Raw genomic sequence first — 15,581 nt, forward strand, 5'->3', positions numbered from 1 at the left:
CTTTTTATTTATTTATTTATTTATTTATTTGACTCGTCACGGTTAGCAATCAAAGTGAATCTGATGAAACTGACAAGAGGCTCATCGTCCCGCCGGATCAGAGAACGGAATAGCAGAGCTCTGAAACTCGAGCGCCCGCGCGGACCGCGTCCATTATTCCACCTGCGTTTTACAGTCAAAATATTTCACTCTTTAAATCTGTGCAATCGCTGGCTTTTCTGAGAAAGGTCGAGAACATGTCAATATTTCCCATCCTCCCTTGCACAGGTGGAGAACAATCAGCGACCAAAAAAAAAAAAAAAAAAAGACACATCATCCTGCGCTTCCTCAGTTCATCTCTTATGCACAGCTGCATTCGCTAGATTTAGTTTGTCCCATCTTTCTCTCTCTCCGTTTCTTTTTTGCTTTGTGCATAAACAAGTAACTGTGGGAGAGTGTATCCGTGTGGGAGAGTGTATCCGTGCGTGTGTGTGTGTGTGTGTGTGTGTGTGTGTGTGTGTGTGTGTGTGTGTGTGTGTGTGTGTGTGTGTGTGTGTGTGTGTGTGTGTGTGTGTGTGTGTGTGTGTGTGTGAGAGAGAGAGATATTTGGATGTGGTCGTGTCAGGAGCTCAAGGCTGCATTTTTTTCCTGCTTTGGGATAAATCACAAAGAGTTCTGTTCTTCCACGAAGTTCCCACAGTACAATACACACACACACACACACACACACACACACACACACACACACACACACACACACACACAACTATGTATCAATAGAAGAGACGACAACATACATGGAGAGGAGAAGCTAAATCTATAAAAGGAGAAAATGCCATAAAAAGATTGTTTGCTACAAAAGCGTGAGAGAGTGTGTGTGTGTGTGTGTGTGTGTGTGTGTGTGTGTGTGTGTGTGTGTGTGTGTGTGTGTGTGTGTGTGTGTGGGTGCGTGGGTGTCTTTCTGTGTGCATGTGAGCTCAGAGTGTCCTTGCAAGCTGGCTGCACGTCCTGCTGATGTGTCAGGAACGGATTAGAAAGGAATATTATGTCCATTGTTATCAAACTGTGCTTATCCGTCAACACAAATATGATACAGGAGACAAAACAGATTCACACCTGGTCGCCATGGTTATTTTTACATTTGTACTTCTAGTTTGTTGGTATGACTTGAAGCAAAACAGGAGACAATCTCCTAGAAACAGGATCCCTACTGTCTGTAATATTTACTACCGCTTACTAAAGCGGTAATGAAGACTTTCTTGGTCATGCAAAACAAAAGTGAAGAGTAGCATAAGGTTAAAAATGTGGGTGAATAAATGAGTACACAATAAAATATATAGTATAAAATAGAATAGAATATCTATACTTTGCTACTGGCTTTTGCCCACTAGTGAGGTTAAGCAATTCTACTTAGCAATTCAGTTTGGTTTTTTTTCCCTCCTTAGAAATAATATGTTTGTGGCAAAATAAAGGTGAGTCTTGTTCAAGGAAAAAAAAAAAAAAATCACTTACAGTGAATGACTTTCAAATCCGTTTTGAATAAGAAATAATGACACTGAAAAAGGAAATGACATCAGCGATTTTCTACTGCGAAAATCATTTTTTTTAGTGGCTGAAGTCTGACTGCTTCCTTGTGTGGTTGGATTTGGAGGAGACATGTTAAAGATCACAGTGTAACAAGTAAGTGGATCTAAAGTCATTTGGAAAATGAGGAGAAAAATTGCTTCATCACAAAATCCTAACAAGAAGTTTTACACACTACACACACACACACACACACACTACACACTACAACACACACACACACACACACACACAGCCAAGACCTCCTACATCCTCATCCCCACGAAGCTATTCACACGCCCCCAACATTCACCACCGCGTGGCAGAAAACACCAACACACCTCATTTCTTCTCTCCCCCGACCCGGCGGCGAACCCCCGAGCGGACACGCGGCCCGACCGGCGGGACACTTTCAGGATCAAACCTGCGGCGCTGCGGGCTCCGCTGGAAGGCCTGCGTTCACGCGAAGCCCGCGTGGGAGGCAGAAAGGGGGAAAACGAGGGGATTCGAAAAGCTAAAAGCACAACGGCGCGGGACCCGGACAGGCCGAGGAGACGATGATGATGATGATGGCGATAACAACGGTGATGCTGGCGATTGTGATGATGATAAAGGCGGCGGCGGCGGCGGCGGCCTCGGGGACCGGCTGCGACGTGTACATCTTACCCGGACTTAAGAGCAGCTCGGCCAAGCCGAAGTGCTACCAACTGAGTTTCGGGGTCGCAGCGATTCCCTCCAACATCCCCGGCAACACCGAGGACCTGTGAGTACACACAAGCACACGCATGAACACAAAAGTGAATTATCTGTGGTGTCGTAGCAGCTGTTCACATTTTACGTGACTGCCCCAACTCCAACTTTCTCTCGACAAATTGCTGGAATACTAATGTTATTATACATTTGACTACGTATGACACTGAAATGATTTCATTGACGGTTATGATAACGGTGATTATCTATGAATCCCTTCCCATTCCGTTTGGAATCTGTACGCAAGGCGTCAACGTGATCTGTTCTTCTTCGACTATTTGTTTTGTGCCTTCAATCTGCTTTTTTATTTCTTTTCTTTTCTTGTATTAATTGTCATAAGATTATTGTTGTTGTTGTTTTTTGTTGTTGTTTTTTTTTACCCTGGACATTTTTTTTTTTTTTTTTTTTTTTTTTTGCATATTCGATTTTGGCTTTTCACAAGGGACAGAGAATGGGTCGAAAATGAAGCCGACCGGCCCGAGGTAGCCCGGCTCTTGTCTTTAACGTGAGCCTCCTCCAAAAACCCTGAATACCGGATTTCCAACATTCAATACTAATTATTTCATGCTTTAGAAAACATGCTTTCGAGCCACAGAACACATACAAGGCTGCTTTTTGCGGCCCGTGCACAACTCCTTACGATGACTACCTTAACTTTGACGTGTAAAACTGGCCGCGGCCGCTCTACTCAACCGCGTGAAACGTCGTGACAGAGAATACTTGTCCAAAAAAAAAAAAGCACCTCCCCATTCACCATGTCAGACCGATTCAGATTTAGAAAGAGAGCGCACAATGTTTACAATTCAAATTCCCATCTCGTGAGCGTGCATAATGATTTGGACTTTCCTGTCTAATCCCTCACTCGGCTGCTCTTGGCTGAATTTTGCACAGAATTTGCCAACGCCGGCTCTATTAAACATTCATTAACTCGGCGTAACGTATGCGGACGCGTGTCTGTCGGCGTCTCGCCGTGCGGCGAGCAGCTACTTAACGCCGCCGGTCACCCGGCAGCCACCGGTTGAAAGACGCCCCGTGGAGTTTTCTTGTGAACAAGCAGCGAGTTCAGTTCACGTCGTGGGTTGTTTCGCGTCAACGCTCGCACGCCGGCGGTCGTCTTCTTCACCGCATTCGTTAGCGCGCCGGTGCTTTGCGTGTTACTGCTGACCAATTTAGCAGAATGCAGCGGAGAAACCGGTGGGAGGACTTTGCATCGCGTCGTCCGATCCAGAACGCCACCGTCTACAAAAACAACAACAACAACAACAACAACAAAAAGTTGCCTTTACGATCGGCAAAAGCCAGCGGAAGCAGGCGCACGGGCAGGAATGGGTTGTCGTGTCGGGGAATTCGGGAACACACAGAAACAGACCTCGTTGGGCCTCCCCTCATATTCTGGTTGAACCGAGGCTGAACTCATCTCACTTTGAAAGTTGAAAAGTTGATCATCTTAGGAGATTCACTTGCTCATTTATGCCTTCTCGCCAAGAACAAGATGAGAAGACCGATGTCAGTCTTGTGTTTGAGCAGTAAATATGCCGCTGCCACCGGCAGCAGGATAACTCGGAACAAAGACGGGAAACAGGCGGGAACAACTGACAAACAAAACTCAATGTGTTAATTGATGAGTTCGGAGGTGCTGGTACACCAGGATCAGCTGATCTTTGGACGTGCTAAAGCGGCTGTGCTATTCAAAGAAGGGTCTGCTGGCAGCGGGCGGTGGTTTCATACTTAGATATACGAGCGGTATCGATCTTCTCGCGCAGCTCTCTGAAAGAAGAAATCACACAAGTCTTGCACAAGTTTCAAGGTGTTGCTTTCAACCTCCAAAAAGGTGGACCGGAAGCGGTGCAAGTGGTCGAGGCGTCCTCGACACCGCGGCACGGAGTTCATGGCGATTGCCGCTCCAAGTAACCACCGACCGGCTGTTTTGGACGTTTAAATACTTTTAAGGAATCTCAAGGCCTCCGGAAGAAAGCGGGACGGGCGGTGTGAAGGGAGAGGGACCACCTGAAGCTTTTGAACCAATTTAAACAACAACAGCTTAAGCTAAGTATGACCTCACCGGCAGAAACGCGCAAACAAGTTCAGTCGACACGCGAAACGAGACGAGGACTTACTTTGTGGCAAATTCCCGGGAGACATGCTGCGAACTCCCACGCAGCGATGTGTGTGTTCTCATCTCCTCTATTCTGCTCGGAGGTCAAGGCTCAGGAACACTGGGGATATTTACAAGTATGCAGCAATGGATGGGCCATTTCAGATGTGATCTACCACAACCAGATTGCAAAATCCTCGGGATGTTGCGTAGACAAATGTATACACACAAAAAAAAAAAAAACACACACAAAAAAGTTGTGTTTTTTTTTGCGTGAAATGAAAATCCCCAACACGAGCGAGTAACTGGTCATGGCTGCCTTCACGATTCAAATGTACAAACAGAGTTGAAAATCACCCACCCCACCCCCAATGATTTTTCCACTCTGGACATCCCTGTGAGGAGCGTGTTACTGAGAGCGGCTGTTTTCTGCATCGACAGGACCATCAAGCGGACCCAGATCAGAAGTATTCCTCGGAGGGCCCTCGCCAGCCTGCAGCACCTCAGCGCACTGTAAGTGTGAGTCAGTCGCGTCTGTTTATTTTTCGATGCGGAGCATAATGAACTGAGGAAGTCAAAACACCCGAGATACGGATCATCCAAACAGAGGCCAAGAAATTCGGCGCTTTTCCCGGTACGGGAGATCCGATCAGTGTTTTTTTTATACATTGTTTTACAATGTATAAAAAACAAACAAAAAAATGATCCGATTCTACAATACATCATATTTATATTAAAACCTATTGTTTAGCCTACAATTTGCATTCACGTGGCAAATAAGCAACAGTCGACTGAATAAACTGGGGTTTGCGTTTATACAAATTAACGTCGTCTTTATTATAATAATTCACAGTAGTTTTGCGTGACGCTTTTTCTGCTGCTACATATGATTATTTATTTTTTTATCATTGATTTATTTCTAATTGTGGATAAATTTTTTTTTTAGTCTATAAAATGTTCAAATTCCATTTACAGTTTACACAAAAAATCTGCGTAGATGCCAAGCAAGCGTTGAATAATGAAGCCAAAGTTAAGCGATCACAGGCTACATATTTCCCACCAGAAAAAGGATCCTGAAAAAGATATCAGCACGCAGGAAGCATAAATAATGGATTTAGCTATTGTATTGCTTTTTGTATAATGTACTCACATTATCTATCCTCAGTTTTGGTGATTTATTGCATCTGTGGTACATTCAATGATATCTGACCCCGGGGAACGACAATGGTGAACTGCATGTCCCACATATACTTGCATGAAGAAGCAGGTGTGCCCGAGTTGATCTTTCGTCTCGGGACCGAAAGCCCTGAAACTAAGTCTTCAGAACCTTCTTTTCTTTGTATTTTATGGTCTGGGTTCTCCTGTTTATTGCTTCTTGAGTGCTGCGACCTTCAAATCTCTCTCTCTCTATATATATTTATATCTATACCAACATTTAAATCCTGTACTTTCTCATCTTCTATCCGCTACTTCCAAACTTAGCGTCATCACGGAGAACGACATGCTGCAGAGTATAGATGACTTTGCCTTTGCCAGCCTCCCTCAGCTCACGCGAATGTGAGTATACAGATTTTTAAGCATATCGCACATTTTTTTTTTAGTCTTTGCGGCTGAAAAAGAGGAGCTGCAAACTCAGAGAAGGCTCAAATCACAGTGAACAATCAACCAAATAGTCGAGAAGTAAGCTCGGCACGGTGGTGGAGACCAAACATGTCAGAGAATAAGAGTGAACAGCAGCCTGACACTTCGATTTCTAAATACACGCAACAAAAAATATATAAACACAACACTTTTGTTTTCGCTCTCATGTTTTATCAATTGAAGTAAAAGATATAAAACTTCTTCCAATGTTTAATCAGCATCCTGATGTGGCTCAACCATCTGATGGATGGGTTTTCTTTGCAAACATAGTGCTCACAAACCAAACTTTGTGAACTTCATTTGAGAGAAATAAACCTTTTGTGTGCCTAAAAGAAGTCTTAGATCTTTTACTTCAACTGGTGAAAAATGGGAGCGGGAAAAAAAGGGTTACGTTTATATTTTTGTTCAGTCTATATGTCATAATCTTGTGTTTCCCTCAGCTTGATATCTGAAAATAGTGCTTTGGAGAGTATTGGAGCGTCTGCCTTCTCCAATCTGACCGAGCTCAAGGAGATGTGAGTATAACTGGCGGGATAATGGCGACGGTGAACCCCTGTAACTGTAGGTCATGCATATATATAATGAGCACATGACTGAATGTGTTTCTTTCAGAATAATATCAAAGTCCAAACACCTGAGTTTCATTCACCAGGATGCGTTCAAGAACCTGGAGAAGCTACGGCATTTGTGAGTACTCAGAGAGGGTGCAGCAAAGATGAACACTTTCTACTTTAACTTGTGTTTTCCAAACAGACTGTGAGCCCAAAATAGGTCACGGGTGACAGGCCTACTTCTGATGGCCCACACAACCACAGACATCACTTCTTAATTAGCGTGGATCCTCTGGAAGAGAAAGCAACTCTCACACTTCATCCCAAGGATGACAAAATAAATTTTTCCACAAAAGAAGCGACCCACTATTTCAGCAACCGTTTCTAAAGGGCAGTGCGCTGATAAAGTATATAAAGTCACTGACAGTATCTTAACTAGTACTGTTATGTTTGTCCCAATTTGTGAAAACTGGGGACACAGAAATACAGCAGTCTCTGGGGTAAAAGCACATTTTTCTTAAACAATACCGCTTTTAAAAGTACCTTAGCACAAGAACAAGAAAAAGAAAATCTCCTCTTCAAGCTAGTTTTATTATTTCAGTTTATAACTTATTACTCTTCAAGGTTTAATACGAAGCAGAGGTGGCTCTACGGGGCAGACTGCTGCTGCTTTATTGTCCTGTTACTATGCGAACACATTAAACTAAGATACTGAAAATTGCAGATATTATACCTGCTGAAAATCAGCATAGGTGAGCTTTTACCATTTCATTTTACAACCAAGCTTCAATTAAGACGCCCTTGTGCCGATAAGAATAAAACTGTACAGAGCTGCTACTGTAGCTGCAGACTTCTGTTCTTTCCTAACTGAAAGCCTGTTTTTCAGTAATCAGCGTTGTGAAACATTTTAGAGACGGTGAATGTCTGATTTATGTATCTCCCACCTGACCTCCTCTTCTAGATTGTTTAGAATTTCTTTAGTCGTTAAGTATTTATCTCGGTTGATGCGACTTGCGCTAAAGTGTGTGTGTGTGTTTTTATCATTCTGACTCGGTTTGCCGTGTGAACGTAGTAAACTTTGGTGGTTAAATCTTCACTTCACAGGTCCTTCTACGACACCAGGCTGAGCATTTTTCCGGACCTGTCCAAGATCCAGTCCGCGTCCCACGACTTTCTTTTGTAGGTCTCGGTACAATGTAGAAACGAACTACAAATGCAATGCTCAGATACACACCCACACGCCACTATTCCCACATGCACCTGAATAGGCTACTGTATGCACACAAAATGGAATAGGCCGGAGGAAATCACATTATCAAACATACAATGCTGCAGTGAAAACCTGCACGCCGAGTGCTCCTCGCAGAGCGGAGTATCGGGAGCACAAACCGTCTGTGCCTTGACTGCAGCCTTTAAAAATCTATATTCAAACCATCTACCAGCTGACATTTATCAGCTTCAAAAAGAAAGTGGATTTAACAGGGATCATAGCATGCATTCCTATATATATACATATATATATATATATATATATATATACACATATATACATACATATATATTCTTCAAATTTTGCACATTTAGTGTACATATATCTGCTTTTACTATTTACCTCTCATTAGTTGTAGTTGATCGTGTGTTTTTTTATCTTTGTGCCGCTTAGTGAACTGGAGGAAAGCCACATAGAGAAAGTCCCCTCCAATGCCTTCAGAGGGCTCTGCAATCAAATGTTCAAGGAGATGTAAGGGATTCATCTTCTTTTCTTTTTTAGAAACGCACCACCCTCACAGATCCGAGTGGGCATCGCATGCGCCGTGGTGAATGTTCTCTGAAACGCTCTCTGTCCTCTTTACTCAATGCATCTTCTTCTTTTTCTGCATTTTTAACACGCTTTATGTCTGTACACAGCCTTTTATTTATTCCCCTTTCTTTTTGAGCTGCAGGTCAAGAATCCTGCAGGAAATCATGTATTCAATCAGGCGCTGACTGAAATGTATTATAATTTTTCATGCTATAAATGACATTAATTGATTTACTTGTGTGAGTAATGGGGACTTCAATCAGTGGTGAGAGTTACTAAGGTGCTGTAGTTCAATTTTGAGGTAGTTGTACTTCAGTACTTCCCTTTTATGCCTCTTTACATCTTATACTCCATTACATTTCAAAGGGAAATATTGTATTTTCTACTTTACAACATATATCTGACCATATTAACTGCTCGTTACTGTAACGATTATGAAAACACACATTTGCAGAAGCTTATAAAATACATCATATTGTTTAAGATTAAACCAGTGGTTCCCATCCTTTAGGCCTGTGAACCTTTACAATAAGTTGAAGTTGATAACAGAGAGATTTCCTTAAACTTTTGAGATGGTGTAATTCATGGAATTATTGGAGGCCCAAAGCTGTAAAAATATTTCCTATTTATTAAAAGCATAAAAGATCAGAAAGAATTAAGAAAGATAAAAATGAATTTATAAAGAAAAACATTGGTTTTTTTTTCTTTGCTCTGCCATCAATCATGTCACGACCACTCCGATTTATTTTGTGACCCTTTGCAGGGACCTAACCCTTATGTTGGGAACGACAAGACTGACTGTACCTAACTGTACACAGTACAGTTCAAATGAGCTCCACCTCGTTACTCAGAATTTAATAATACCATTTATTAATCTGGCAGTCATCAGAGTCTTTTTTCAGCAGAACAAGTAGTTTTTACTTTTGATGCGTTAAGTGTGATACTGATATTGAAAAAGACAGGCTTGGCGAGGTGACAAAACACAGATTTCGATTTTATTCCGTGATGGACTAAAAAGCCTGCGTATTTGTGCAGCTTTGGTCTCTGGGAACAAAAGAAGTACAAATCCTGAAATTAGCATTGTTAGTTCAAATAAGTTAACTGTTGGGAACGTTCTGTGTTGGAGCCACGAGACTGTAATTTGGCTTCTCTCTCTAATGACAGACGGCTCACCAGAAATATCATCAAGGAGGTGGCAAGTGACGCCTTCAACGGAACAAAGATGGGCAAATTGTGAGTCACAGCCAGAGACACAATTACAAACAGAAGATTTGCACACAAAAAAAAAAAAAGAAGTCTGCTTATATATTTGATTTCTCTGTTTCTTAGGTCCCTGAGAGGCAACCGAAAGCTTACTCGCATCCATCCCGATGCCTTCGTGGGTTGCAGTGAGTTAGTGACATTGTGAGCATGCCATCTAACAGTAACTCATGCATGTCACATGATTCACCCTCCTCATCATCACTAATTAAACTCGGGGTGTGAACGCAAACAAGAAACAAGGGGACGTGTGTGTGCGTGTGTGTGTGTGTGTGTGTGTGTGTGTGTACACTACAGATTTAAGGTAAAAAAAAGAAAAAGAAAGCAAGAGCCGGTGAAGCCAATCCCGTTCAGCTAGAGAGAGTCATTTCTTATTTCTTCTCCAAACAGAATGACACCCATTTGTATTGAAGGAGAGGAATCAGACAAAAGTACTTGTTGTTCTTTTGGGCTGTCGTTGCTGTGTTTTCCCTCCCAGCAATCACTTGGCAATCAGGCATTGGCTCCTCTGCAGTTTCACATTTTATTCAGGAATTTTGCTGGCATATACTTTTATGCATCATTTGTCTTTTCTCTGTGTGTGTCCTTTACAAAATAAGGACAAATCCCAATTACATACAGCAAACAGAGAGGAGGAGGAGGGGGGGGAGCTGTTAAAAATGCCATGGACTCGGAAATTGAATTCCTTTCCTGTTAAAATACGTGTTTTTTGTCTGCTTGCTCCTGCAGGGACATCTCTCACACAGCCCTAAAATCTCTGCCACACTTCATCCCCAGTGGGCTCACGAAGCTGATCGCCGAGTCTGCCGTCGACCTGAAAGAGCTTCCTCCTCTGGAGCTCTTTACCAATCTGCGCCAAGCCAACCTGACATACCAGTCACACTGCTGCGCCTTCCAAAACATGCACATCAACAGGTACACATGTACTGCCCGTCAAAAGGTATCTGAACTCATTATTTAAGGAACGATACGAGCAACGAACAGTACGCGTCCACGTTGTTGCCGAGAGGTATCTGTTAGCTTAGCTCAGCATTAAGAGAGGAAACAGGGGGAGACTTGGCTCAGTCCAAAGGTAAGAAATGTCTCCAGCATCTCTGAAGCTTGTTAATTAACATGCTAAAGCTTCTTTGTTTTTTTTTCCAAAAAAAATAGGGAGAAAAAAAAACAAAAACGTTCTTCTTCCCCTGGGAGTGAGCAAATAAGTGATTTCAGATGCGAATCATTATTTTTGTGTTTGTTTTGTGCCTCTTAATATCTCATTATGACTCCATTACTGGTAAATTCACGATAAATAATAGTATTGACTGCAGGGCTCTGAAGTGGTTGTAAACCCATAGAAAAAAAAAAACGTGCATCAAAATAAATGAATGCAGAAATGAAAAGACAATTTGTTCACACTTACTGTACTGTATGTGCACCTGGTGTGTTGTTACGTGTTAGATCGAGGTGGAACTCCCTGTGTGAACTCCCTCATGCTAAGAGCGAACTTTTCTTCTACAAGGACCACTGCTCCAACTCCACCTCCTTCACCTGCAGCCCAGCGCCGGACGCCTTCAACCCTTGTGAGGACATCATGTCCACCGTCCCCTTGCGTGTCCTCATCTGGATCATCTCCATCCTTGCCCTGCTGGGGAACACAGTGGTTCTTTTTGTATTCTTAGGTATGAAATGGGAAGGTTATCTCTAAGCTAGAGCTAAAGTTGTGTCATTTGGCAAGTTTTTGCCCATCTTGGACACAGACGGGGACTATTTGCATATTCGTAGATCTGTGCATACAGAATGAAGGCAAAGGTGTAGAGTTACACCTGAGACACTTTGAGACATTATGGGGATCTTTTCTTAGAGAAACCTTCTAAATATGTAAATCTGATGGACAGCGATGAATTTTTAGGGCTTTACTGCATTTCAGTAATAAATGTGGTTCACTGATGGCATGTTTTCCCTCCTATCCATTTTCCTTTCTTCCTCCCTTATTTCTACAGCACTACCGCTAATGTCAATTTACTTTTACTTCAGTAAATTAACACTCTTTTCCCCCACTTTTGTGTGGTCAGGCAGCCGCTCCCAGCTTACCGTTCCTCGTTTCCTCATGTGCCACTTGGCCTTTGCTGACCTGTGCATGGGAATCTACTTGGTAGTCATAGCAACAGTGGACATGCTCAATCGCGGCCGGTACTACAACTATGCCATAGACTGGCAGACAGGCTTGGGCTGCAATGCTGCGGGCTCCCTCACGGTGTGTACGCATGCATAGAGTTCATCGCGTACATTCATAACAACACGAATCAACGCGCGCGTTTTTCGAGTTAATCAGCGTGTTTTTTTGTGGCAATTGCAGGTGTTTGCCAGTGAGCTGTCACTGTTCACGTTGACGGCGATCACCGTGGAGCGCTGGCACACCATCACGCACGCTCTGCGGCTCGACCGCAAACTTCGCCTGAGACACGCCTGCATCATCATGACAGCAGGCTGGATCTTCTCCTTCGTGGCCGCATTGCTGCCCATAGTTGGGGTCAGCAGCTACAGCAAAGTGGGTACCACACTTCACCCGCACAATCTCCATTTCATCCTTCTGGGCTTTGCAGTCTACGCTGCCACATTTACTAGTTAGTTCCTTTGGGATGCAAAATGGTGCATGACCTCAGTCTACAAAATAAAGAACGGATTGTGTAGAATATGCTTTGAGTTGATATGCTTAAGAATAGGAAAAAAAAATATGCAATTGATGGTTAATTTCATTTGCGATTAATCTGTTATTAATTTTCTCAATTATTTAATCCATAAAACACCAGAAAAAAGGGAGAAAATGTAGTCTCCGTTTTCTGCAACCCTTAGTAACTTCAACAGCGCAAAACACAAAGGTATTCAATGAATAACAGAAGGAAAAGCAGCCAACGATCACGACTGAGAACTTGAAACCTTCAGAATGTTTGGCACCGCAATATCACAGAAGAGTGGGCTTTTGGCCTTCGCACAGGTCTGCGTTCTCCGAGTGCCTTTCTAGTTGAATATCTGTGTGTTTACGCAGGTGAGTATCTGCCTGCCTATGGACGTGGAGGCTCTGAAGTCCCAGGTCTATGTGGTGTCTCTGCTCCTCCTCAACATCCTGGCCTTCTTTTGTGTGTGTGGCTGCTACCTCAGCATCTACCTGACCTACCGCAAGCCTTCGTCGGCGCCAACCCACGCCGACACCCGCGTGGCTAAACGCATGGCTGTCCTCATCTTCACCGACTTCCTCTGCATGGCGCCAATCTCCTTCTTCGCCGTCTCCGCCGCCCTCAAGCTGCCTCTCATCACCGTTTCAGACTCCAAAGTGCTGCTCGTCATATTCTACCCCATCAACTCCTGCTCCAACCCCTTCCTGTACGCCTTCTTCACCCGCACCTTCAGACAGGACTTCTTTCTCCTCGCGGCTCGCTTCGGCCTGTTTAAGACTCGGGCACAGATTTACCGGACGGAGATCACCTCCTGTCAGCAGTCAGCATGGTCCTCTCCAAAGAGCGGCTGTGTGATGATGTACTCCTTGGCCAATACACTGAGTTCAGATGGGAAACAAGAGTACTGACTGTCATCCAAAATCAATATCATCCACAGACTTTTTCCTCCCTCAGAAGAAATATTTTTCTCAGGCAAACAATGAAAGTTATTCTTAGGTCTGAAGGAAACGTAGTAGTTGGTGACGCATGAACACCTCGAAGTTAGAATCAATTCAAGTTTGAGAGGTGAACTTGATTTTTCGGTTGCGTGTAATACACATGTAGATGTACAAATGTGCTCGAAACCTTGAAACAATACCCTTACTCATCATATTAATGATTTGGCGACATCAAATATTGTTGGTTTTCATGCATCTCCAAAAAAATGCTGTTCTTAATATTTTGTCAACCCATTTGATAAAAAAAAAAAAAAAAAGGGGGATGGAGAAAGTATTCAGAACATTTTTCTCAGTATAACCCAGTAGAGCTCTAAAGCACCACAAATTACAGCCTCCAAAAATGATCAATAAAACAAATCAACACCTCTCTCGATCAGATTCAATAACAACTGAACATTATAATCCTCATGAAGGGAGGATTTCTTGCTGGGCTGTTATACTGTACTTTATGCTTTACCTGTCAGTGGAATTAATGCTGTGGCTGATCGGTGTATGCTGCCAATGTCTTTGATGAATATAGCAGCTACTGACTCTACAGGCCTGACAACTGACCACTGACCCACAACAAGGAAAACATTCTTGAAAACACTCTAACTGCCATCTTGTTCTCAGTTCTGCTTTGACTCTACATGGACATTACAATATTTCAACCACAATATTTTCCTGTGACTATCTGAATGTTTGACTCGCAGCAACAAAAGGGCAGACGCGGTGTTCGGTGTTCTTCTTAAACCTTGTGACCTCTGGATAAACTCTGCTGTATGCGCTGAAGCAATCCGAGTAAAAGATAGTTATAAAACAACTGCAGATAGCTTAACCAAATCTAGGTCAAATAGCCGCTCTAGATACCTTCGTGTTGTTTCTAACTCAATCAGACTGCCAGACGGGTGGAGTTTACTGCAGCATAACAATTTAGAAGAAGAACTAGAAAGAGTAGGAGCAGGAAACTGATGACTTCATCCGGGCATTTTATGTAACAGACGCTATCCATTTGGTGTCCCAAGATAATGAAGCAGACTAGAGTACTTTGAAACAGATTAACAAAGGTTTGACGTCTGGGATATCAGCTTATGAGCATCAAGAAAATCAACATTCGTTAAACACTCAATGTAATGTTAGAATGATATTTATTAAGAAGAACACTGCAGAGACCTGCTGATTAATAATCTCCTCATACACTCAGTCTGCTGTGGCTTTCCGTGCCTCCGAATCCAAACCAACTTAAGTGTCTCTACTTTTTAAATGAAAAACCTTTAATTACCATAGAAATGTAATTATTTTTGTGTTTATAAATGAAAGTGTCACTCCGTGTGTCTTGTACAAAATATATGGGATCTTTTTTTCATATCATTTTTATAAAGTTTATTATATCCTCTCTGTTTAAGTGCATTTTGTACGGTGAATGTGAAATGCTGGGACAAAAGGAAAAACTCTCATACTCACACACACACACACACACACGCACGTGCAATAATTCAGCTGTCTTTATCTGGTAATTACGTCCTTCAGAGCATCCAAAACTTTCAAGGACGAAGTGACCCTGCTAACCCTCTGCTCTGTCCACCGAGGTGGGTGGTTGGATGTAGGAGTAGAAACGACACAGCTGCTCTTTCTGCTTATTACAGGAGGACGGCCATAGCAGCTTGATAAGATGCAGACGCTCTCGCGCACATACACAAACTCAGCAGCGACCCAGAGTTTCAAGGCTGCAGCTGCAAGAAGGAATCCGAGTCCATCTCATTGATATGGATACACTGCCTCCTACATGCCAACACTGAACGTGTGTGGGCATTTATTCCCTTTAACCACCAGATGATGCTGTTGGTACTGGAATAATTGTGATCTCTGCTCTTTTAGGTCTGCTCATTGGTGAGCAACATTATTCAAGTCATCCCTCTCAACACACACATATATACATACATATATATATATATAAGCTGTGGTAACGTGTGTTACAAGTGGGGCTGTGCTGTGGATGTGTCATCCCCGTGCCGACATGAAAAAGATCTGTATAAATGAGATGTATATATACATATATATATATATATGTATATATACATCTCATTTATTCACACTGTATAAATGAGATATATATATACATATATATATATATATGTATATATACATCTCATTTATACAGATCTTTTATATATAATTTTTTTTATAAAAAAGATCTGTATAAATGATATATAATATATATATATATGCTGTAATATGTAGCGTGTTTTCCCACATGCATGACACAAAATAAGTATACATCCATAATATTCAAGCCACAGAGCATCG

General features: G+C 42.5%; 1 protein-coding gene across 1 annotated transcript; it reads left to right on the forward strand.

Moving 5' to 3' along the window:
- The first annotated feature begins 997 nt into the window (after positions 1-997).
- fshr (follicle stimulating hormone receptor) lies at positions 998-14,667 on the forward strand. Its single transcript, XM_069713049.1, has 14 exons — positions 998-2,305; positions 4,829-4,900; positions 5,870-5,944; positions 6,469-6,543; positions 6,641-6,715; positions 7,684-7,758; positions 8,243-8,320; positions 9,545-9,613; positions 9,710-9,784; positions 10,370-10,555; positions 11,081-11,301; positions 11,695-11,876; positions 11,979-12,170; positions 12,669-14,667. The coding sequence occupies exons 1-14, from the start codon at positions 2,100-2,102 to the stop codon at positions 13,203-13,205; spliced, it is 2,118 nt and encodes a 705-aa protein (XP_069569150.1). The 5' UTR covers positions 998-2,099; the 3' UTR covers positions 13,206-14,667.
- The last annotated feature ends 914 nt before the right edge of the window (positions 14,668-15,581 follow it).

The sequence above is a fragment of the Brachyistius frenatus genome, unplaced genomic scaffold, assembly GCF_029030835.1.
Source record: "Brachyistius frenatus isolate BFR_SWC_R1_liver_20210118 unplaced genomic scaffold, ASM2903083v1 Contig_115, whole genome shotgun sequence".
Classification (NCBI taxonomy): Eukaryota; Metazoa; Chordata; class Actinopteri; family Embiotocidae; genus Brachyistius; species Brachyistius frenatus.

What these genes read in the sequence shown, in the direction of transcription:
- fshr (XM_069713049.1), top strand. Translation starts at nt 2,100, where the DNA reads ATGATGATGATGATGGCGATAACAACGGTGATGCTGGCGATTGTGATG. An exon ending in GCGTCCCACGACTTTCTTTT is followed by an intron (nt 7,759 to 8,242) that starts GTAGGTCTCGGT and finishes TGTGCCGCTTAG; the next exon opens with TGAACTGGAGGAAAGCCACA. An exon ending in GGTTCTTTTTGTATTCTTAG is followed by an intron (nt 11,302 to 11,694) that starts GTATGAAATGGG and finishes TTGTGTGGTCAG; the next exon opens with GCAGCCGCTCCCAGCTTACC.